Source organism: Pteropus vampyrus, unplaced genomic scaffold (genome assembly GCF_000151845.1).
Source record: "Pteropus vampyrus isolate Shadow unplaced genomic scaffold, Pvam_2.0 Scaffold410, whole genome shotgun sequence".
Classification (NCBI taxonomy): Eukaryota; Metazoa; Chordata; class Mammalia; order Chiroptera; family Pteropodidae; genus Pteropus; species Pteropus vampyrus.
The window spans coordinates 232,656-256,786 of record NW_011889191.1 but is presented as its reverse complement, the minus strand read 5'-3'; the positions used below and the strand labels follow the sequence as shown (position 1 = coordinate 256,786).

At 33.3% G+C, this 24,131-nt stretch overlaps 1 protein-coding gene across 2 annotated transcripts in view; it reads right to left on the bottom strand.

Annotated features, from left to right (window-relative positions):
• DPYD (dihydropyrimidine dehydrogenase) overlaps positions 1-24,131 on the bottom strand; it is a 717,845-nt gene that overhangs the window by 500,328 nt on the left and 193,386 nt on the right. For both annotated transcript variants that reach the window (XM_011380852.2, XM_023523771.1), the window contains 3 exons: positions 23,568-23,764; positions 15,954-16,035; positions 9,920-10,007 (listed from right to left, as the gene is read on the bottom strand). In XM_011380852.2, coding sequence (XP_011379154.1) covers positions 9,920-10,007; positions 15,954-16,035; positions 23,568-23,764 — 367 coding nt within the window. The remainder of the gene's footprint in view (positions 1-9,919; positions 10,008-15,953; positions 16,036-23,567; positions 23,765-24,131) is intronic.

Here is a 24,131-nt window from a genome sequence, read left to right as displayed (position 1 = left end):
GAACTTCTGAATATTAATTTTGTATCCTGCTACTTTAGTAAATTCATTTACCAGTTTTAATAGCTTTTCAGTGTAATCTTTAGGGTTCTCTTTTTCTCTCTCTCTCTCTATATATTATCATGTCATCTGCAAATAATGCGTCCTTTCTAATTTAGATGCTTTTAATTTCTTTTCCTCGTATGATTGCTGTGGCTTGAACTTGCAATACTATGTTGTTTTTTTATCCATTCAGCTACTCTATGTCTTTTGATTGGAACATTTAATCCAATTTACATTTAAGTGATTGTTGATAGGTACGTAGTTATTGTCATTTTATTATCAGATGTATGTTCTTTGGTTTGTTTGTTCATTTTCCCTTCTTCTTGAAGAAGTCCCTTTAACATTTCTTGTAATGCTAGTTTAGTGGTGATGAATTTCTTTAGCTTTTTCTTGCCTGGGAAGCTCTTTATCTGTCCTTCAATTTCAAATGGTAGCCTGGCTGAGTAGTCTTCACTGTAGGTCCTTGCTTTTTATCACTTTGAATACTTCCTGCCAATCCCTTCTGGCCTGCAAAGTTGCTGTTGAGAAATCAGCTGACAGTCTTATGGGGGCTCACTTATAGGTAACTAACTGCCTTTCTCTGCTGCTTTTAAGATCCTTTGTCTTTAATCTTTGACATTTTAATTATGATGTGTCTTGAAGTTGGCCTCTTTGGTTTCATCTTATTTAAGACTCTGTGCTTCCTGGACTTGTATATCTATTTCCTTCACCAGGTCAGGGAAATTTTCAGTCATTATTTTTTAAATAAGTTCTTAATCCTTTGCTCTCTCTTTTCTCCTTTTGGTACCCCTATGATGAGAATGTTGTTTTGCTTGATGTTGTCCCAGAGGTCCCTTAAACTATTCTCATTAATTTTTTCTTTTTGCTGTTCTGATTGTGTTTTCTGCTATCTTGTCTTCTAAATCACTAATTCAGTCCTCCACTTCATCTATGTGCTGTTGATTTCTTTTAGTATATTCTTCATTTCAGCTTTTGTATTCATCATTTCTGACTGGTTCTTGTTTATGATTTCTAGGTCCTTTTCTTATGCTTGCTATCTCTTTGTTGAAGTTCCTTAAGCATCCTTATAACCATTGTTTTGAACTCTGTATTTGATAGATTGCTTGTCTCCATTTTGTTTAGTTCTTTTTTTTTTTCTCCTGTTCTTTCATTCAAAACATGTTTACTTTCTCATTTTTGCTGTTTCTCTGTGTTTATTTCTATGTGTTAGGTAGATCTGCTACGTTTCCCAGTCTTGGCAGGGTGGCCTTATATAGTAGGTGTCCTATTTGGCCTAGTGTTACAGTCTCCCTGGTCACCTGAGCCAAATGATCCAGCTGTATCTCTGTGTGGGTTGTATGTGCCCTCTTGCTGTTAGTTGAGTCTTGATTGCTACTGGTACATCAGTGGGTGCGACTGACCCTCAGGCTTACTGGCTGTGAGGACAGGCCACAACCAGAGTGTACAAGGTACTGTGAGGAGGTACTGATGATGGATCACTCCAGTGGACTCAGGTGTCTGCTGAGAGCACCCTTTGGGTGTGCCACTTGTGGGGCTAATCAGATGGTGTTTTGTTATGGTTTGAAGCCGGCCATCAGGTGTGCTGGTTCTGGGGCCTCTTGGAAGGGGCTCCTGTGCAGGCAAAGGTCATCCACTTTCTGTGACTTGTCCAGGGCTATCTGGTAGAGACCACAAAGTTATCCAAAGTTGGTATCTGCCTGTGCTGAACCTGGAGGTGCGGGATATAGGCCATGCTGCATATTGAGGCCAGCTATCACCAGTATCATGTTTGGGCAGCTCAGCAAAAAGCCCAGGGAGCCTCGAGGCTTGCCACCACCTGCCACTATCCATAAGGCTCAGCTGCTAACAGAGGCTCAGGTAGTAGTACAAAAGTTGTGTGAGGCAGAGTCTCAGGAGTCACCTGCGTGGAGTGAGTGGTGTTCAATGGGTTAGTGAAGATCAGATCTGATGCCAATTCTGATTCTGAGGACACTCTACAAAAGGCCCAGAGCACACAGCGGCCAGCTGCTGCCTGCCTGGGGGGCGGGGTCCCAACTCCCAAAAGTTGTCCAAGAAACATTGCAATATAGGCCAACATCGGCTGCCTGCAGGCTGCCCAACCAGACAGCCTCTGGAGTCCTATGAGATGGGTGGGCAGGGCCTCAGCGAGTCACTCAGATTTGGCATTAGTGTTGAGCCTGGGACTGCTTCACAAGTCTCCGAGCCTACCGAGGCCAGCCACTACCTGCCTGGGCCTCACAGACCCCTTAGAGCTGTCCAAGAAAGACTGCAGCATAGGTTGACAATAGCTGCCTCCCAGACACCCCAAATCCTCCTTGGTGCACAAGTTGGATGAAGCGAAGCCCCAGGGAGTCACCAGGGTGGAGTGAGCAGGGCTCACTAGGCCAAAGAAAATTCGGATTTGGTCTTGTGGGAGGAAAGGGCTCCACACAGGTAAGGTGGTGTCTGCCCTCTGGCTACACAGGAGGAGGTCTCAGTACAGGGACAATGGCAGCTATCCCTCCAGCCCTCACCCTGTAGCCACACAACTCATTCTCTCCCTGTATGTCTCTGGTATCTCCACAGGCATTGTCCCTCCACCAGAGCCCGGGGTGAGTGCCTGGGAGAGAAAGTCTGTGAGCTGGCTCTTTAAGAGGATGTCTGAGTTTCCAGCACCTTCCACCTCACCCAGGTGGATAGAATCCCAGCTGATTTTCATAGCCACATGTTATGGGGGCTCCTTTTGCTGGCATTGGTGCTCCAAGCTGGAGAACCCAGTGCGGAGCTGGGGTCCCTCATGGTTCAGGAGGGCCTCTGCAACTGAGATTTCCCTTCCAATTCTCTACTGCCATATGTGGGTGCGGAACCCATCCATTCTACCTGTCTCAAGGTGGCTTCTTTATATCCTTAGTTATAGGACTTCTGTTCGTCTAGTCTTTGGAGGGTTCTCCAAGTTGACTTTTGTATATTTTAGTTGTGATTGTAATGTGGTCATGGGAGGAGATGAGCACAGTGTTTACTTAGTCACGGGAGGAGATGAGCACAGTGTTTACTTAGCCATCTTGACCAGAACTCTGAGTATAGGTTACTTTTGAGAAATGGCTAGATATCTGGTGGTCGAAGAGGCCTATACAGTAGTAGATTTAAGGTTAAAGTGGTAAATTTGGACAGCTATTATAGCCAGTTGAAAGCCATACTAAGAAAATTTGACTTATTCTGAATGCAGTGATAGCCACTAAAAATAATTGAGACATTTACAGTTTGTACGAGTGTTACCTCACATGAGAGTTTTTCATATTAAACTATCATATTATTAAGAGACGCATAGTGATTTGGGGTGACAGATTACCATTACAAGGACCAGGGTTACTCTTAATGATGTGATTAGCATTCTCCTACTATAACCAAACTATTTAGGAATCAATGTCAGCTTGGTGAACTTGGAATCAGAACAAGGAGATTTACAGGTCTTTACAATGGATTAACCTGTATCTTCATAATATGGGCTCAAAGAATCCAGGTCCTTTGATTCAGGTGCTTTTAAAGAGACAGTACCAGTATATATATGTATATATATATACATATATATACATATATATATTCTTCCTATAATTGTACAGGTTAACAGTCCCTATTACCTGATTCTGAAGATTAAGATGTACTTTCTATAGATATGTTAATATGATCAAAGAATAATTGCCCTATATCTATTTTATCTCTTTCTGGGGGGGTTTGCTTGAGCTCATTAAGTGATGATTTAATGAACTCTCAGCTGGAATTCTACTTCCCTCACTTCTGATTTCTTGGAAGCTATCTCACAATTATAACTGAGTACTTATAAGTGACACTAGATTAGACAATATTACAAATTTTTAAAAAAGTGGATTGGCAAAATATTCTTGCCCTTTTCTAAATTAAAATTAAGTCAGGTTTATTATTTTAAAATAATCAATTCAGAATTGTGCATAATCCCTAAACAACTTCAGTTTTTACCTGTGGACAGAAGTAAAAAGGGTGGGCTAAAAAACTTATTGCATTTTCTTCTAAATAAATGTAAAGTATATCTGATTGTGTACAAATTAGAAACTCCTGATTAAGAAGTTAATTAAGAATAACTTTTATAGAGAGGAATTCTGACTCTAAGAAGGCACAAGAGATTTAACTAAAGGCCATACTGTAGCAAATTTAATACCACAATCTCTCAATGGATTTTTATAATTGTAATTATCTCTTCTTCAGCTATTATAATATTTGGGAATCATCACATTTCAAAAATAATCTTTTCTGATGGTAACTGAAAAAAAAACAATTGGTGGCAACAAAAAGTGAGGTTAAATATAAAGACTAATTCTTGCAAAGTGTGAGGTACTGTGTTCAGGATCCTTCAGGTAGGCACCTCAGTGTAGTCAGGTGTCATGAGTTAACTTGTTGGCTCTGAGTAATTGTGTCTGTTAAGAGCTTTTTATACTGAAGTATGGATGCTTGCATTTTTCCTACCTTTTCTATAAAATTCTCTTATTCTTTGTTTGCCATTTACTAGTTTTCTTTGATCTTTCTTAATCTTAATTTTCTTATCCATAAAATAGAGTTAATTACTTCAAAGGCTACTTTAAGAGTTAATGGCATAGGTTATATTAAAAATCGAGAAAAAAAAGAATTGAGCATGGAATATTTTAGCTATTGCTGCTACTACTACTACTAATATCACCATCATTAATATCATTACTCCCACTTGTTTATTTTATCTGTAGTATAATATGAACCTTATAATAACATAACATCTATTTCCTCCCATATTTGGTCAGTGTTACAATACCCACCTCCCCCCAAATTGCAACACATTTTAACATCCTATCAATTTATTTTGGTAAATACTCAAAACAATTGCATTAAAAATCAACAATTAAAAAATCCTCATAGAGTTCCTACTACATGCCAGGCACATGGCTAAGCGCTGAAGACCTATGAATAAGGCAGACAGAGTATTCAGCCTATAAGAGTCTAACTTCTAGCAGTGTAAACAAAGATGTAAACCAGTCAATTATAAAACATTCAGGGAAATAAGTGCTACATTACAAAGTCCAGTGTGGACATCTAGAAAAGGAACAAGAATATAATGGTTTGAGAATTGAGAGTAAGAGAACGGCTTCATTTATCCAGGCTAAAGAGTGAAGGTAGGGAGTTGATTATTATAAGAGAATTATCTTAAATAGAAAAAGAAAAGACATGGAAGCGAAGAATTTAAGTATGAAAATAATGACAGTTCTTGGTCCAGGCAACACCATGTCCAAAAATTGAGATAAAAATTTGAGATGAAGTAAAACTGGACATAGTTCAAAATGGCTGAAACACACAATTTAATGGTTAAAGTGCCAGGAAACATAAGCTCTTGACCAAATCACAAAGAATCTTGCAAATCTTATTTTAAGGAGTTCTTCTTCTATACTGAAGAAAATAGGGAGCTATGGTGGTGGGGGAGGGGGGAGGAACTTAATGAGAGAATGCCATGACGAGATAAAATTTTATAAAGATTACTGTTTCTATTGTGTGTATAACTATGGCCAGGGAGACTGGTTAGGAGGCTACAGCAGTGGTCCAGCAGCATTAAGGGAGGGGAATGGTGATAGTGATAAATGAATCTTCAAAAAATCTTTGGAGTAGACACAAGTAAAGCATGTGGTTGTGAGACAGTTAACTCTCTACATCTTTCCGCAGTTTCTGCTCCCTTTGTGTCTACTGTGGCTATAATAATAGATTTTACTGCCATTTCCCCTGTAATCCTTTCTTTCTCTTGAGTATTAAAACCAAACATACAGAAAAAAATATATATCTGTCAGAAGAATATAAAAAGTCTTGCCATTTATCTGAGGGTGTCTTAGTGTATGTTCTTTCTATTGCATGCTTGTTTTACCTTTTCAACACTGCCATGTTTTGTGGGAATACAAGAGGTAAACTACCAGAAAATCGACAATCAAGAAAGGGAAAGAAAACGGGCTCATATAAACTAAAAACTAAGAATTCAACTCTTCAGTCATCTAGAATGGTGGTTCTAGAATATAATCACATAAAGGATTTTAAAGAAAAAAGAAATACTATATTCAGACCCAGCCAACCCCTACCACTTCTCACTCCTCAAATTGTATGAATATTGCTTCGTTTGACTCTCTTATAATTCTCCTGACTGAAATTAAAATCAAGCTAAAGATTAAATCAGATTTATTTATATTTTTAATTTTAGCACAGTGCCTGTAACATTGCAGTCATTCAATACTTATTTAATTCACTCAACAGCTACTTAATGACAGGTGTTGGGCATGCTATGGGAAAGAGGCATTTAATATTTCGGGGTTTTTACACTGTACAGCACTGACTTTCTATTATTGACTATTAAGCCACATTTAAAAATATTTTTCATATGCAGTGTGCATTTGCAAGCACACACACCAAAAAAACATACATACACAACTGAAACACATTTGTTGCAAAACACTCTAACCATGTGTAACACACTTTGAAATTTTCTATTATTTTATGTTCATTTTTGTAAAAAGAAAAAAAAGAAGAAGAAAAATGATGGTTGTAATTCATTATATTGATTTCAATACAAACCGAAGGTATTTTTGAAGAAGTCTTTTTTTACAGTGGATGTTCTAACTCTATTTTTGAATATTGACAGTATATGTGCTTTAATTTCAAAAAAATATCAAAATTTTGGAGTCTTTAAAAAAAATCCCAATTGTTTCCAAACAACTCAATCTGTTTTGAATAAGACACAGAGTTTTATCTCACTTACATTTACTTTACTTAAAGGAGATTCTCTCATGGGCAAAGAGATATAACTCTTTAAGTTTCACACTGATACACATACGATGAGATAATTTTTTTAATAGACTCTATTAGTATTAGGAAAAAAACTAAAAGTGAGCAATTTTTCACCAGTAACATCACACACAATATTAAAAATCAGAAACACAAGAACATCTGTAATAACCTTAATAAATCATACTTCATAAAAATAAAGTCACTTTTTTTTCTCTTAGACAAAATAACATAGCATGGATAGAATTTACAAATATAGAAGATCTATAATATTGTATTTTGAACTACAGAAAGAGAAAAATACTCCATTTTCTTTAGATAACTCACATAACCGATATGTAAGCACTAAGTTCAAAGAGAGTTTTCTTTGCCTAATAAAGTGCTTTACTGATCTCTCTCAATAAGGAATCCAAATACCAATATTGATGCAAACCTATAGCAGAGACTTTTCCTTCTTTTCTCTCTCTATATCTATCATCTTCTTTTTCTCTAGGAATAGAAGTTTAATGGGGCATATGTCCATCCAGCTAAAGGCTATATTTCCCAGTACCCTTTGCTACTAGGCATGTTTACATGATCAGGTTGTAGACAATGCAATAAAAACTGAAGTGATACGTGCAACTTCTTGGCCATAAACTTAAAAGAAAAGGAGTTCTCCTTCTTATTTCTCATTTTTGTTAGCAGCATGTGGACAAATGGCCACTTATAAATCGAAGATGAAAGTCAGGTATTAAGGAGGGTTCACACTGTTAGATGAGAGAGAATTAAATGCATATCCTGCTTAAGCCTCTATTATTGTCCCTTCTTAAAGTACCCAAAGCGATATCCCAAGTAAAACGAAATTCCTATTCCAAAACTGACTTCTCCAAACTGAGTGGGTAAAGGAAGATAAAATAGTGTGCAAAGTTTAAATAGGATATAGAAGCATGGTTAATGAACAAAAGCATGAAAGGATGTGAGGCTGTCCCAGTGACAGGTAGTTATATGGTAACAGAAAGGTCATCAACTCCCACCTCAGCAATCAAGAGTGTAAAATAAACAATTCCTGGAGGATGAAGCTACTTGTCTTCTACAGATGGAAGCTTTTTTTTTTTTTTTTTTATATACAGGATGAAACTTTCCTGTATATATTAATTTAAAATTCTGAAATAGAACATAAATTCATTCTACACATCACTACACCAAAATGTCAAAAGATTCACTTCCCAGCATGACAATGCACAGCAACATAAATATGAAAGGACTCCCACTTTAAATGTTGTATTCATACCGTGGAGCAGAGTCAAATGGGGTATTGTGAATGAATGTAACATTATCACATAACATATGTAAGGGGACCTAATGGAATGAAATAAAAGGAAAAAAACTGAAACGTTATTGATTCTTACAGATGGAAGATATTGCTATGGGTAAAACTACTCAGAGTGACAAACCACTTAATTATTCCAAATTTTAGTTATAATTGGCCTCTTATTAAATTGATTTGGAGATATTTCGATGTATTGTTATTTATTTGGTCTCTATCTCTTCAGTAGAGAGACCTTTTGTAGACAACGTTCATAAAGATCCACAAAACTGCACTGGCATATACAATGCAATTAATGGAAATCATATCTTTTTTATACAACTGCTGTAGAAAACCACAACACTGATTTTCAAACAGCTATTTGAAAATGTCATCAATATTTTGGACCTGTTGCCTGATTAAATTTTCCATTTATTATTAGCTAAATATTTTTGAACAGGTGCTTGTTGAGAGTAATAGCAACTTGCTGAACCAGTACTAGTGAAATTAGTAGAGTATACTTGATAGATATTTGCCTTATTCACGTTAAATTCTCAACACGACTGTGAAGTTAAAAAGTAAAGCCAAAGATGCTATAATTATAGCCTCTAAAAATGAAACTTAGGGAAAATATACGACACTTTCTCCTTCCTATTCTTGATCTACACAATGGTTATTGTACTTAAATGAAGATAATATAGAGAAATAGTGACAACAATGGCATTCAAGCTTCTGAGAGGAAGGTGGTTCAATACAGTCATTTAGAAGCTGGAAAATAGTGAAAATTTATTTTCCTCTCCATAAAATTTGTCTGTATAATGGGAGTGATAGAAATAGTTTTAGACTCGGTAGCAGTTATCTAGAAAGGAATTATATGGCATCCTGATAAGAAAATTTAGTAGGCTAAGAAGTATTCCTGATTATTTCATTCTAGGAATGCTATAAAAAGGCACAGCTCCAAAACAAAGGTTATCCAGTGTGTGATCACTTAAGGAGATGGAACAGCTTTCATCTCTGTGTAGATTTATTACTTAGATATTCATATTTAAAGTGTGTGAACTGCAGAAGAGAAAGACAAACTAAAAGGATGAACTTCCTGTTTTTATACCATAATTGTCCATAGTACTATCATATAAAAGAATGAACACAAAGTTCATGAGACAAAGACTAAATTAAACCAATTATTCTCTCTGGTCTCTCAATGAATAATAAGTGAATGACAAAATGTTAGAGAACTCAATACCCATGGATATTTAGGTAAAATATGGAACCATAAGACACATTAGGTGCTTTAGCAGCTATATATTGTCCATGCGACTTTCAGAACTATGATTATACATCTTTGAAATTCAGACGAATATGAGAAGTCTTCAGGAAATTTTGAAAAAAAAATGAATAGAAGAAGACAAGCCAATTTTGTCCTTTATTAACAACTTAGCCAATTTGTTTTATCATAAAGAGAAAGCTACAGCATCTAAAAATCTCTAAGCCAAAATTCTGAGCTTCCATGGCATGACTTGAGAACACTTTACCTCTTAGAGATGTTCACTGGTGATGATGCAGTGGTGAGAGAATGGGAAGATAAAGATGGTCTCACTAAAGTCTATCTATAATGAAGGTGAGGCAGCACAACTAGTTATAAAATAGATAATTTTCCTTTTCTACTTATTTCTGTCTGCTATTCTCTGAACAGATATAACTTCTACCATGGGCATATCTGAAGGCAGCTATTCTGGATATTGTCAGGAAATTTAAAAGAATATTATATGGAAAAATATTTAAAAGTAAGCTACTCACCTATTCCAATGAAAGCAACTTTGTACCCTTCTTCTTTCAAAGTGCGAAGAGTCATTTCATTCACTGAAAGGCTTTTACCACAAATTATCTATATGAAACAACATTTGAATAATGATACTTTGGCATTTGATTAACAGAAGCTTAATCTTTAACATCAAAAAGAATGGAAACTCGATATACATAAAATTCTATACATATTTGGAACTATCTTTGTCTTTTAGTATAGAGGCTTACATATACAAAATAGTATATCAGTGGGACACTAACATGTTTTATTTCATGGCTAAATGCACTTTTATCTTTTAATAAAGTAGTGAAGAAAAGCTAATGTATTTAAAATCATGTCAGTAAACTTTCATAGCTTGCTTCAAGGCACTATGTAGGGGCACTTTAAGCAATAAAATGACAAATGAGACTCCATTTCTGCCTCAATGGTAGTCAAGATCTGCAAAGAAGATTACAAAAATAAATATAACATAAAACATAGTGTGAGTAGCACAGGTCTATGGGTATTTAGAAGAGGAAGAGATTCATTCTGGCTAAGGTCATAAGGATGAGAATAAAGGGAGGTAGTAGGATTTCACTAGGACCTAACTTGATTTTCTTAAATGAGGATTATAGCATATATTATACATTTCTCTAATGGCTTTAGTGATATATGACTGAGTACTCAAAATTCTTAGCTAAATTCAGAATAAAATTCATTCAATGTTAGCATACGAGTTAGTATTATTCCAATATAAGATCTAAATATAATAAGCCCTGAGCCAAAGTTCCATGTAATATCCACTTTGGACTTGATGAAAACTTTCTTCATACATCTATAATATTTATTTATATGTATAATATTTATAATATAGGGTAAAAGTTAACATTTTTTGGAGTAGACCTCTTATTTCAAACTAACTATGTGATATCCATTATTAAAAAATACAAAAAATGATGTACATGCTTATCACATTTTTCTGACAGAATATTTGGCTAAACAGATAAAATATTTCCAGAATTTCTAAGATAGGAGATTAGATGGAAGAATTTTTTAAATAATATTTAACGTTCTTTAGAAAGAAGAAAATATTTTGTTGACTATTATTACACCTTTCTCTTCTTTCAGTAGAGATATGATATGATTTTATATTAGTTTTCCAATAACATTCTATGATAATAAAAATGCTTTTTTCAAATAACCATACCACAAAACAAGATGATGAAGAGATCTCAGCTAGTATTTTTACTGAAATTATGAAGCAGAAGAAATGCCTAGCAATTACAAATTAAGTTTATCAAAATAGAATTTTATCAAATGCTTTGAGAAATGGCGAATTTTGACATATTTAGAAAAAATGAAAGATCTTTATGTAGATTTACATTTCTAGTTTCAAAAAAATAAAGTCATTAAAAATATAGACTATGAAACAAAACTATTTATATCCATCTAAATTCTGAATTGTAAAACAAACAAAAAGCAGTTAACTAAAAGATTAGTAACATAGTCTGATACAAATATCACAAGAGATTTTATTGAAGTCCATGTAGGATTAAATATAAATTGCAGTGGCACTATTTACAATAGTCAAGATATGGAAGCAACCTAAATGCCCATCAACAGACAATTGGATAAAGAAGTTATGGTTCGTATATACAACGGAATATTACTCAGCCATTAAAAAAATGAAATCCTATCATTTTCAATGATAATGGACCATGGGGTGATTATGAAGCAAAATAAGACAGACAGAGAAAGATAAATACCATATGATTTCATATATATGAAGAACCTAAGGAACAGAAAGAACAAACGAATCGAAAACACCCACAAATATAGAGGATGATCCGGTGACAGCCAGAGGTGGGGAGGTTTGGTAGGGGCTGGAAGATAGTGGCGAAGGGTTAAAGAAGTACAAATTAGTAGTTGATAGATGGTCACGGGGATGGGGTGCACTGCTTGGGGAATGCAGACAGCAGTAAAGTAATGGCTACATGTAGAGCCAGAGGGAAGACAGAGTAATCGGGAGGATTGTTTCATAAACTACATACATGTCTAACCAATGTACTGTATACTTGAAATTAATAAAATGTACATAAATAAAATAAAAATAAATAAAACCAATCACATATAAAAAATAAATTGCAGTGGTCTACATTGAAATTTTTATTATAAAATCAAGAGAGTTTATAAAAATATAACAGCTAAAAGGCTATTTCTTCTAAAGAATAATTTTATTATACTAGAAATGATCCTCAGATGTGAAATCCATTGAAAATATATTTGATAAATTAAAAATTGTATATCCTGCTAATAAGTAAAAAAATTGAATTCTACCACAAGAATAAAGAAGCAAACAAAAATATTTTCCTAAACAACTCTGTGTAAAAGGGGAAAATGAAACTATGAGAAAAATAACAATAATGCTAATAAAAAAACATGGATGCTGACAAGGATTTATTCAGAAAGAAATTAATAACTTTAAATGGTTTCATTATTCTACCTAGAAAAATAAAAATTAATTACGTAGCTCGAGAGGTTAAAAATAAAATAAGTATATATATAGAGAGAGAAAGAATTAATAAAGATAAAGTCAGCAGATAGTGAATGAGGAAATATAAAACTCTGGGAGCTGGTTCTTTTAAAAGTACATTAACGAATAGAAGCCACTACCTAGTCTTATTAAGAAGAAAAGTTAAGAAAACACGATGTATAAATTTAAAAACACAAAAGCAAAAATAATCACAAGTACAGATTAGATATTTTTATTGTACACTGGAATAACATGTTTAAATCTATGCTAATTAAAAAGTTTCAATGAAAAAGAATATATATACATATATGTACATATATATATACACATATATACATATATATGTATATATATGTAGGACAATTTAACACAAAAAAGAATATATATACACATATATATATGTGTATACGTACGTGTGTGTGTGTATATATATATATATATATATATATGTAGGACAATTTAACATGAGAATAAAATAGGTGAAAAGGTTGATAACTATATAGAAAAAGAAAAGGTCAAAGTTGTTTCTCTCATAAAAAGGTTTTGAAGTTAGAAAGATAAAATTTTCAAATATGGCAAGAAAGGTAAGTTTCAAGACAATATTCTTATCCATAATAAAATAATTAAATCCTGGGAAGTTTATTTTTATAAGACTCACATAATTCTATTATCCAAAGTAACAAAGATAAATAAAAATAAAGCAAAATAAATAAAAATAGGCTTTTAGTAGATTTAAAAGTCGACAAGGACAGCAACCGTATTTTACTATTTCCTATAATATTTCTGGTTTTAATACTTATTTCATAAGTAAGAGAATGTAAAGGAAATTTTTAAAAAGAGTAAGAAAAAAATCTAGTTTTATATGTACAGATGTAACAAAACATGACACAAAGTGGATATATTCCAGAATGCAAAGTTTAATATAAGTATACTAACTGAACATAAGGTTTTAAAGGGGGCATATCTAATACCTAATACCTCCTTTCCAACAAAAGTTTAAAAAATGAATAAAAATTCAATATTCTAAAAAAAGAAAGTTTTATTCATTATGATTAAAATGTTATCTCACGGACCAGAAAAGAGCCTATGTATTGTAACTCTTTTATAACATACGAGAGATTCCAGACAATCAAATAATAGAAAAAAATATATATTTAGCGTACAAATAGAGAGCAGATAAAATTTTCATTATTTTCTTATGACAATATTTCACTCGAAAAATTTAAGAACCAATCTATCAAACTAGTAGATATGAAATAAAATGAAATTATTCAACAGGAAATTTAGCTAAAGAACATAGTTAGGACTGAAGATGATGAATTAAATTCGGTTTTGGATATGCTGAATTTATGTTATTTGGATGATAGATGTGGTCATTAAACTATTAAGAATACAAGACTGGCGTTCAAAAGAAGAATGGTTGTAAACTAGCCCTTAGCACAATACTTGGCAAAAGTAACTCTCAATAATTATTTGTTGAATAAATGAAACAAACCCATTAGAAAGAGAAAAAATCAGATAATAACCAAGATAATGCTAGACCATAAAGTCCAAAACACAGACACACACACACACACACACGCGCGCGCGCGCGCGTACATACACACATACAACAATGTGTCACATGCTGCACAGGAGTTAAACAGTATGAACCTAGAATACAATTCATTCTATTGCCAGGAAATTACTGTTGATTTTAACATATATAATGCTGGTTGAGAGGTACAAACAGAAGGCAAGTTAAAAAGAATCTGGTGATGATGAAAAGGGAGTAACAAGTGTAGACCACTTTTTAAAACGTATGGTTAAAGTTGATAGGTCATAAAAGCTGCAGTATCTCAATGGGTGCAAGTTCACAAAACTGAAAAAGAATCTCATTGCTCTTACTCCTCAGAATTGTACATACAATTTATTGTTTATAAAGCAAGTTTGAATATTTTATTTCTTTTGCCTCTTAAAAAAAAAACAGAGATAGACAAAACAGTATTAATCTTCTGTTTAATGTGGGTTCTAATTTTTTCTTCATAATGTAATAAATTCATAGGGTGTAAAATTCAAATGTATAAAAAGGTGATAAATCCATCCCACACCTTGCCAAAGGCATTCTATCAGATTCTTCTATCTTTCCAGAGATATTCTCTGCATATATAAGTAGATAAATTTATATTTTGCACAAATGGTAGTAGTATACTTTTACCTGTGAATAGATAATGAACAAAGCTAGCGATATTAATTGACTTTGTCAAGGTTATCTGACTATAAATTTAGAAAGTGGTATGACTGTAGCTAAAATGTGTATTTTCTGGCACTGAGTACATTGAATATTACTATATCTTTTGATGAGTTACCTAATAACAGTGATTTTGAATACAATTTTGCAATTACTTATAAATTCAGAATTTAACTAAAAATTAATTTCTGATTAATCTTCAATTGGTAGTAACACCTAATATATTAGCTTGAAGACTCGATAAATATTTCCTTATTCAAAGAGATTAAAAACGTTTCGAAATATATTTTAAAAGTAAATAATTGCCCTTAATCATGTATTTTAAACATATTTTTGAATGCTATTGTCACAAAGTTGTGCACATCTGTACTGCATATTGCTATAACATTTTTTGTTTAGTGATTATGTGTAAATGTTTCATCACCAAACTCCTGCTAAAAAATGTAATTAAAAGTGTTACAGCACAAAATATTGTTTTGAGTGTTTCCCCTTTTATTGATTACTCTAATTTTTATTTCTAAATGCAAGTCCTGAGTAGTTTATTAATTACTTTTCAAAACATCTTTTGCATGTAGTTACAAAATATATTATGTAAATCACAGTATTTTATTAATCTATTGTGTTAGATCTATAATGGAAAATTAACATTTTTGAGACATAAATAGCAATATGTGTGACATTCTTAAATAATAGAAAAAAATAGGAATATCTAAAGCTATATTTTCAAAGTACAATGTGTCAACTTTTTGACCACGTTTAAAAGAGCGCCACAATATTTATTTTGCAAAACAATGAAATACAAAGCTGTTGCTTTCTACTCCACTGATTCACTACTTATGTTGAGAAAGGATTATCACATTAACACTACTGACATGATGCATACAATAAATAAAATGAACCTCTGTAAGAAATTATGTTCTGAATTGTGAAACATGAATGTTTCAGTGTGCACACAACTTGCATAAAAAAAACGTGATTAAAGAAACCAAATCCTTCTATTAGCTGCACTGAACCCCTAAAGCAATTTAGGAATTTGTTTCTTACAGACAATTAATCACATGCAGGCGTGCCAGATGAGAACTATTGATTGCTCTTTTCCAGGCTAGTGGCATTCAGACAGTAGACAGACAAATGCCCTAAGCAAGGAGAAGCATCTTTCTGCCTCTGCCTGGTGTAGCTTTTAATTGTTCTTTCCTAAAATATGTGACATTTTGCTGTTAATCTTTAGTGTAGACCTTACTCCTTTCTCTTTGAGCGATACACATGTGTTATGTTTTTCATTTACCTTTACACCAAGGTCCTTCATAAGCTCAGTCTCAAAATTTACTACATCATATGGCAGCCGGAACTGAGGGATTTCAGAAGTACTGATAAAAAAAAAAAAAGAAGAAGAAACATCTGTGAAAAAATTACCAATCTTAAAAAATGCAATATGTCTCTCTGAGCAATATTAAAGGGCTAAGTATCTCTTCTAAGGATATTTTCACATCACATAATGAGTATGAGGAAACCCAAATTTTTATATGCATGATAAAATATTATATGGGCTACAGTAGAAACTGATGTGAAAATAAATATAAACAATGGAAAGCAAATAATAAACAATGGAAAGCAAATAATAAAAAAGCATTTCCAGAACTATTAAGTTTATTAAAGTATTTTAGTTGATTTATCTACTAATAATTCTAAAAGAAATTCCTAAGAAAACGAAATCTTAAAAAATCAAAAATTAAAGTATATATAAGGTTTAATGTACATATATTCATATAACACACATATATATTCTATAAGTACACCTCTAGCTTGTTCAAATTCAAATCTGTAGCTTTATATTACTGTATTTAGTATATTACAGGATTAGTTCCATGTGATCTATAGAATGTTTTTATAGCAAACTCATCTTCTATGAAAAGAACAAGGGTCCCCAAATCATACAGTCATAAATAAGTAATACCAGTGCTCACTATTTGCACTTAAAACAAAAAAATATAATCATCTCAATAGTATAATAGTTTAGAGTATTAAAGGTAAGCAAAAATAACTTTTCAATGTTTTATAGTATTAAAAAGGCTATATATATTCATGAATATATAGAAATTCATTTATTCATTTATCTATTCATTTAACATACATTTACAAATTGCCAGGCACATTGTTAGCTGCCACGATTTGATGGTAAATTTTACCAAATTCCCACTTTTATAAGCTCTCATTCTGAAGAAGAAAGTTCCATAAAACAGAGAGTTATAATGAAATGTAGTACATGCAATGAGAGAGATATATCCAGGCACTATAGGGATTAATTTGGAAAATAATCAAATAATTGTTGAAAATGAAGCCACTGGATAATTCAGTGCAAAGTCTTCCAAAATATGTATGCAAACTTTGCATTCTTTGGTGGCCTAAGAACTGGATTATTCAATATTTTCTATATATCAAACAACTGGCAAGGCACCATGCTCAGCACTATACAAAATGCAAAGTATTAAACGGTGTAAAATCAAGACCTTATACTAAAGGGGTCTTCCATATGGTGAGGACATGAGATTATACATAAGAATAAATTTGGACCTAGATCAGCAATAAGAATGTCTTAAGCTGACTTGCGAACTCCAGCTACACTACCTCAGAAGTCATAATGCTCTGGGGACCACAGATGGCTTGCCTTTGTAAGGTATCATAACATTCCATCCCCAAAAATGCCACTTTGGCATAAGAATTATCTTGAGCTGAAGGCAACTGAAAAGAAGCAGATACAAAGAAAAAAAAAAAAAAGCTCTCTGCCCCCCTACTATCTGCCTAAAAGCAGGACATAAATTTGCAAAGGTGTATCTCCCTTTCCCTACCAGGAAAGGCAGGACTCTTAATCACCAAGAAACAATTCTAGACCCTTATCAGCCCAGAGACAGGCACCAAAAGGAATCCACACTACAAAACTTAATAACCCTTATCTTCCATGAGTTTCTCCCATATATCTACCTTCTCACAGTGTGCCACCCCTAAATGCCTAATGTCCTTCCCTTTGTCTTGCCACTTCCACACAAATGTATTGTTCTTTGTTAAATGCTATATAAACCTTAAGTTCTGACCACTCCTTTGAGTGACTCATCAGAGTTCTACCATGCGTGTACACAATGCTTATGTTAATAAACTTCATTTATCTGTTAATCTGTTTTTTGTCAGTTGATTTCACAGGCCCAGCCAGTGAACCTAAGAGAGAAGAGGATATTTTTTTCCCTCTAAACTTTCATAGTCTAAGCAGAAAGATTCTTAAATATTATGGATTGTATGTGGACACAGACACCCAGTTTTGATAGGCATGAGGCTCTGTGGGAGAGTGAAATGGACTAAAATTAGGGTCTGATGAAATTCCTCAAAGGCTGAATAGGAAAGCAAAAGCAAGGAGCTGTGGATAAAGAATTCCAGTCAAATGAACCAACTGCAGCAAGGTAAAGCTCTAAACATATCCAGGTACATTGTGAGCAGAGCACTTTTCTCTCTGGCTCAGCCCTAACCTGGAATTTTTATGGGATTTCAGTAGAAGTATATGAAATAAAATAAAATTTTAAAAAAATGATGCTCATATAGGTCAATGGTTCTGAATTAAGAAACAGCTCTGAAAGAGCAGGCTATAAGAAGCTGGAACAACTTTTCTGTTGACCAGAAAGAAAAGAAGGCATACCTAACCTAGGAGGAAGAAACCCAAGCAACGGAGAAGTATATAACTTCGAAGGCAGAAGTAGGCATCAGAATAAATGGGGTGCCAAGCTGCTGGGGTTTGAGCAAGTCTGATTAGACCTTCATACTTCCCACAAGCACTATGTCCAACATTTAGCACAGATTAGCTCATGTATTAAATGAATAATTGTGTGAGAATCACATCTCTAAACCTCTCCAACAGAAAATAAGTAGGTGAGGTACTAGAAAGTGTTGGTTAGATTAGGTCATAATTAAGTAGGCAGGGTGTGGGGATGTGATTACTGAGTGTTACAAATGTGACATATTTATATTCACCAATGGATGAGATCAGCAGACAGATGAGAGATATACACACATACACAGTCCAATGCAAACAAGAGTGTTTCAAAGGAGGAAAGGCTTACTTTGAGATGACATAATAAGGTAGATGAAATGTGACAATCAGCTTTCAGATAAGTGAAGATGAGGGAAGGTACCTGACTGAGGATGGGGAAATTACAGAAAGGGGAAGAGGGAAAAGGTATAAATCCTGTGTACAGGGGGTGGGAAATGGAGCAGAGGCTGTCAGAAAGCCTAGAATCAGGCATCCTGGGTACCAAGTGAATTCCTTCCTGTTTCAGCTCAAAAGCCATCAATATGTGATGACACCCACATATTTTCCTAAATTCAGGACCCTTATAGTCACTTGGATATCTAATAGGTATCTCAAACTTGTCATGCCCTAAACTAAACTTTGGTTCCTCCACCCTAACACTGGTCTTCAGACAACCCCAGTCTATGGGTTGCTCAAGCCTCAAACTCCATTATCAACCTCTAACCCTTACCAGCTTCATACTAAACCCAAGCATAGGCAATAAGCGGGTATACTGTTTTAAGACTATTTAAAAACAGTTATAAGACTGACCAAAATAAGTCCATTTTATATTATCATCATGAACTGATAACTCTAAACAATGTCAGTGATATTCTAAACACTGCCCCCCCCCCCAAATAAATCTTTGGTGGATCTAAATTCTAAATAATTGCTGTGGCTGCTATAGAGTTTTAATAATATGTGTATATGTTTTATTTTTATTACTCATTCTTTAATAAATATTGAGTTCTACATGGAAGTAATATGAAAAACTGTAGTCAGAGTGGCCACTGGCACATGCTGACTCAGCTATAAGCATTACTCATTCCACTTGCCCGTAGACAGCTTGTCTCCACTCCTGCAATATTACGTATTTCAATCTTTAAACAGTTGATTTGCAATTGATAAAATGAGAGCACATGAAGCCCACATGAATTGCTTCAATTCTGTAATTTTGCACAACTACAAGTTTTCATTTGTGTTTAAAAATTTTAAATAATGAAATAGTGTGAACTATATCTTTAATATTGAATGTTTTAATTATTAATATTTGTTTTATAGAAATAATTCAAAATAATTATTATTGCCAATGATTACATGATTCTTACTGAAAGTAAGTTTATTATATAGACTAGAGGATAAGCATGTTAAATAATCCACTCTGGATACCAAATGTATAAGGCATACCATTAAACTGCCATTTTTTAAAACCCCCTAGTACATTTTTCAAAACCCCCTAGTACATTTTTCATTACCAGACATATTCAAAATTTGGTTTACTATTTGCTTACTGTCTGCCTTCCCATCACCAGAATATAAGCCCCATGAGAACAAGCATTTTGATTTGTCCATTTTTGTAGCTCTAGTGCTTGAGATAATGACTAGCACATAGTAGCAGATCAATAAATATTGAAGGAAGGAAGGATGGAAAGGAGGGAGGAAAAAGGGAGGGAGAAAGAGATGGAGAAAGGGGAAAGACAGGTAAATATCAGGTCATGGAAGGCTTTCTGTGCCAAGCCAAGTCCTTTGTCTCGTAGGCTATGAGAAGTTATAGAGAGATTTCAAGTAGAAGAGAGATATAATCAGATTTGGAAACTACAAGGAAAATGGATTTAAAAAGACATCAGGAAGCATAGAGAACCATTTGGAGGTTATGCAGTGAGGCAAGAATTGAGATCTTAAGGACATCAGAGATGGGGTGAGATTATATTTTTAAAAGTATTCACAAAATAAAAATTGCCAGGATACTGAAGAGAGGTGCAGATGATTCCCATGGTTTTGGTGATGCCATCCCCTGTGACAAAAAACTCAGAAAGAGGCACAGTATTAGTCTGATGAAGTGTATAGAGGAGATGTCCAGGACTTCCGTGTTGACCAGGACCAAGAGGAAGAGGTCAGGTCAGATACAGATTTTAAATAATTTGCATATAGATGATAATTGAAATCATGAGAATAAATGAGCTTACCATCAAGACTGCTGGTAAGAAAGGGGATAAAAGAACAGAAAATGAAATTTGATTGGAATAATTACTTCTCAAGTTTATTGTGTTTATAAAAACAGTTATTCTTTTATCTATGCCCTTTTAACAATCTAAAGTTTTGAAAGAAGTTTATCTTGTGGAAACCATAAATCTTTAGTACAGTCAGTGAAGTGCTAGATACCTTGAAAGAAAAAAATCGTCTTTCTTCTATGCTCACATTTCTTTCATGTAAATGGAATTTACTGATAACAACTCCATTCAATTCTTTTTGAAGCACACTTATACTTCGATAGAGCTTTGCTTTCATTTATTATGGCAGGGGTACCAGGCTTTAAATTTGTGTTGCTTCACACATGTTCTCAAAATACTTCCGATTGCTATAATTATTTCATCTAAATCCCATTTCTCTATATTATCAAGCAATATGGAAGGCAACAGACATAGTGAAAACATTGTAACATCTAAAATAGTTAAAGCAAAGGACAATGTTGCCCTGGCTATCCCACCTAAAAAAAATGCCATAATTCATGTATATTCATTTTTATAAGTAAAAGAAAAAATCAGAAAGTATATACATACATGAACACTTAAAGCCTCTTAACGCCATCTTTATTTATCTCTGTTATAATATCAAGCTCTTTAACTCTTTTAAACTCGTGTCTTGAACAGCCACAGTTGGAGGAAAGCAAACCTACTGATTATTTTATAAATTTGTGGCGGTATCAAAAATAATTGATTCTCTTTCACCACCTATAGTGATTTTTTTAAAAAGTAGTTGGGATCCTAATTTACCAGGGATGAAATAATCTATTTGGATGCAAAGGAAAAGGAAAGATAAAACTTGACATCACCTCTTTAAGCAATTGATTTCAAATACAAAGCTAATTTAATCTTTTTTAGCCACTTTGAAGGTACAAGAAAATGACAGACATCTTAAGTGAGAAAATAAATTAACAGAAAAGTGTTGTGGTTGTAATTCTGGCTAAATTCCAGTGTTGGTTTCTATAACGCTGTCACACTTTGTATTGTCCCTAGGTACTGGGAAGATTGAAAAGCAAAGGAAAGAAAATAAACTTAAAAAAAATTAAAAATAACATGTCTGGTCATTAAGTCAGAAAAATGTGTCCCACTGTCCCACTAGAAAATGTCCAGCAAATATATAAAAGGACAAGTTTAGGGCCAGTTTATATGGTTTAGAAATGTCTACCCTGAATCTGAGTTAGAGAGAGAGAAAGATGCTAACAACCGTAAAGTCTTCCACCAAAACTGTCAGTAGAACAATTCCCAAACAGGCTTGTTCCATTTTAGCTTCTTGTAGAAATGCAATTACAGGGCAAAAAGATTTTTCCTAGTCTACGAGGGTATACAACAATTAAGTTCATATTTTCTTAAATTAGCTCACATATTTGTTGCTGTGTATAATTGAAAAAAATGTATAATGCTTATACATATGTTGCTGACAGATTATGTTTTCTAATTAATAAAGCTATAGTAAAATGTCATTTAAAAAGATAGTCTAAATTATTCTGGTGAAATAATATATTAGGTACTTTATTTCCAGGGAAAAAAAATTACAAAATATGTGTAATACCTTAAAACTCATAGTGGTGAAACATTAATACAGAAAAATGATTATTTTGTGCCAATCCGGTTACTCTTTCTTCAGTTTATGCTTTATATTCTCTTTTATGGGTCTTCATATTATGTGATATTTTTGTTTGATGATTCAAATAGTTTAATATTAATGAAAGCTAATCTTGGGTTTAGCATATTGTTACTTGACCAATAATGAAATTTATACATTTACTGACACATATTTATAGGTGTCATAACACATCGAAAACATAAACACAAATTTTAGCCATAACTTGACTAAATTTATTCTCTGTGATTAAATATGAAAAATGTGCTGCTTCAATAATAGTTCAGTAGCCATCAAAATTTAAATGCTAAGTACAGAAACAGACATGCAAAATTGTTGTATTTTATAATCCATGATTTTCTGATGAACAATGACACATTTAGGGAAAACAACAATAAATTGAATAATATTATTAACTTACCACCCAAATACTTTGTCATTTTTACATCAAATATTTTAAGCGATATCCACTCCCAGATTATAATAAACTTTATTTCTTTATGATCATAAGTAATATATGTACACTATAGAGTTCCATTTTTAAATAAGCTCCATCCAATTTCTAAGCTTGGTTTTAATATCTGAAAGTTGCCGATACAAAATGAACATTTTCCATTTAGATGCATTACTCTTTATGGAAATAAAAAACCATGTGACTGAATCTTGGTTTACATAAATTATACTGGTTAATATCAACTATTATTTTTGATATTTATGGTATTTATGAGATAAACTGAATAAATGTACATCTAAACATTTTTAGTAGACTCTGAGATAATCAAGTGCTAAACTTAAGAGACTGAAAACTGAAAATGTGTGCAGAACAACATATCTGTTACACAATAAAATGAACTGTCCAAGATTCTGTGAAGCTAGGTTTTCCCCATCTCTAATTTTCATAATTTTGGATAGATTTCCATTAAAGGAAAGATTCACAGGGATGAAACAAGTTTTCATAGGATCTGTTCCTCTATCTATAAAATGTTTTTCTGAGATTTCTCTTAAATTCACAAAACTAGACAGAAATTTAAAATAAATATTGCTTAAAGCCAACTTCAAATTCAAAGTGAATAATAAAATCAAAATTTGAACATTTGGAAAAAGAACATTTAAAATACCATCTGTGAGCCTGAAGTTCCCATATAATTATGAACCAACAATATTCATAATTGTTTTACCCCATCATTTTTGATACTATAAACATGAAATAAATGTAGGCATTACCTTAAACCACCAACGTATTCTTGTTTTTCAAATATAGTGATGTCAGAGTAGCCTAATCGAGCCAAAAAGGAAGCACAACTTATACTTGCAGGCCCAGCACCAAAAAGAGCAATCTTTGCAGAATAAGCTTCAGGCATTTTTTCTGGGGGAGGCAAAGAAGGATTTTTGATTTGTGGTATATTCATCGCTTTGAACACCTGTGGAGAAATCAATTGCCATGGTTAAAAATTTTAAACTAATTTTTATATCCTCGAACATTTTTAATGTTTCAAATGCATTGGCATTTATAATAGAAATAAGTACATTTTCAGTAGTAATATGGCATACTTACAAGTTGTACTGGGTCAACTAAATGAAAAGTTATGATGACTAACTTTTTCTCAGTCTTTGAAATTCCTTTCTAGGGTCACATCTCCTACAGGAAGCATCCTTGCTCACTTTCCTTACTCCCACCTCTAGCTAAGTGTTAAGTGCTTCTTTGAGTTCCTAATAACATACTTTGTATGCCTCTAACAGAACCACTGTTAGAGGCATATCCGTGTTTCACATGTCCATGTTAGTCAG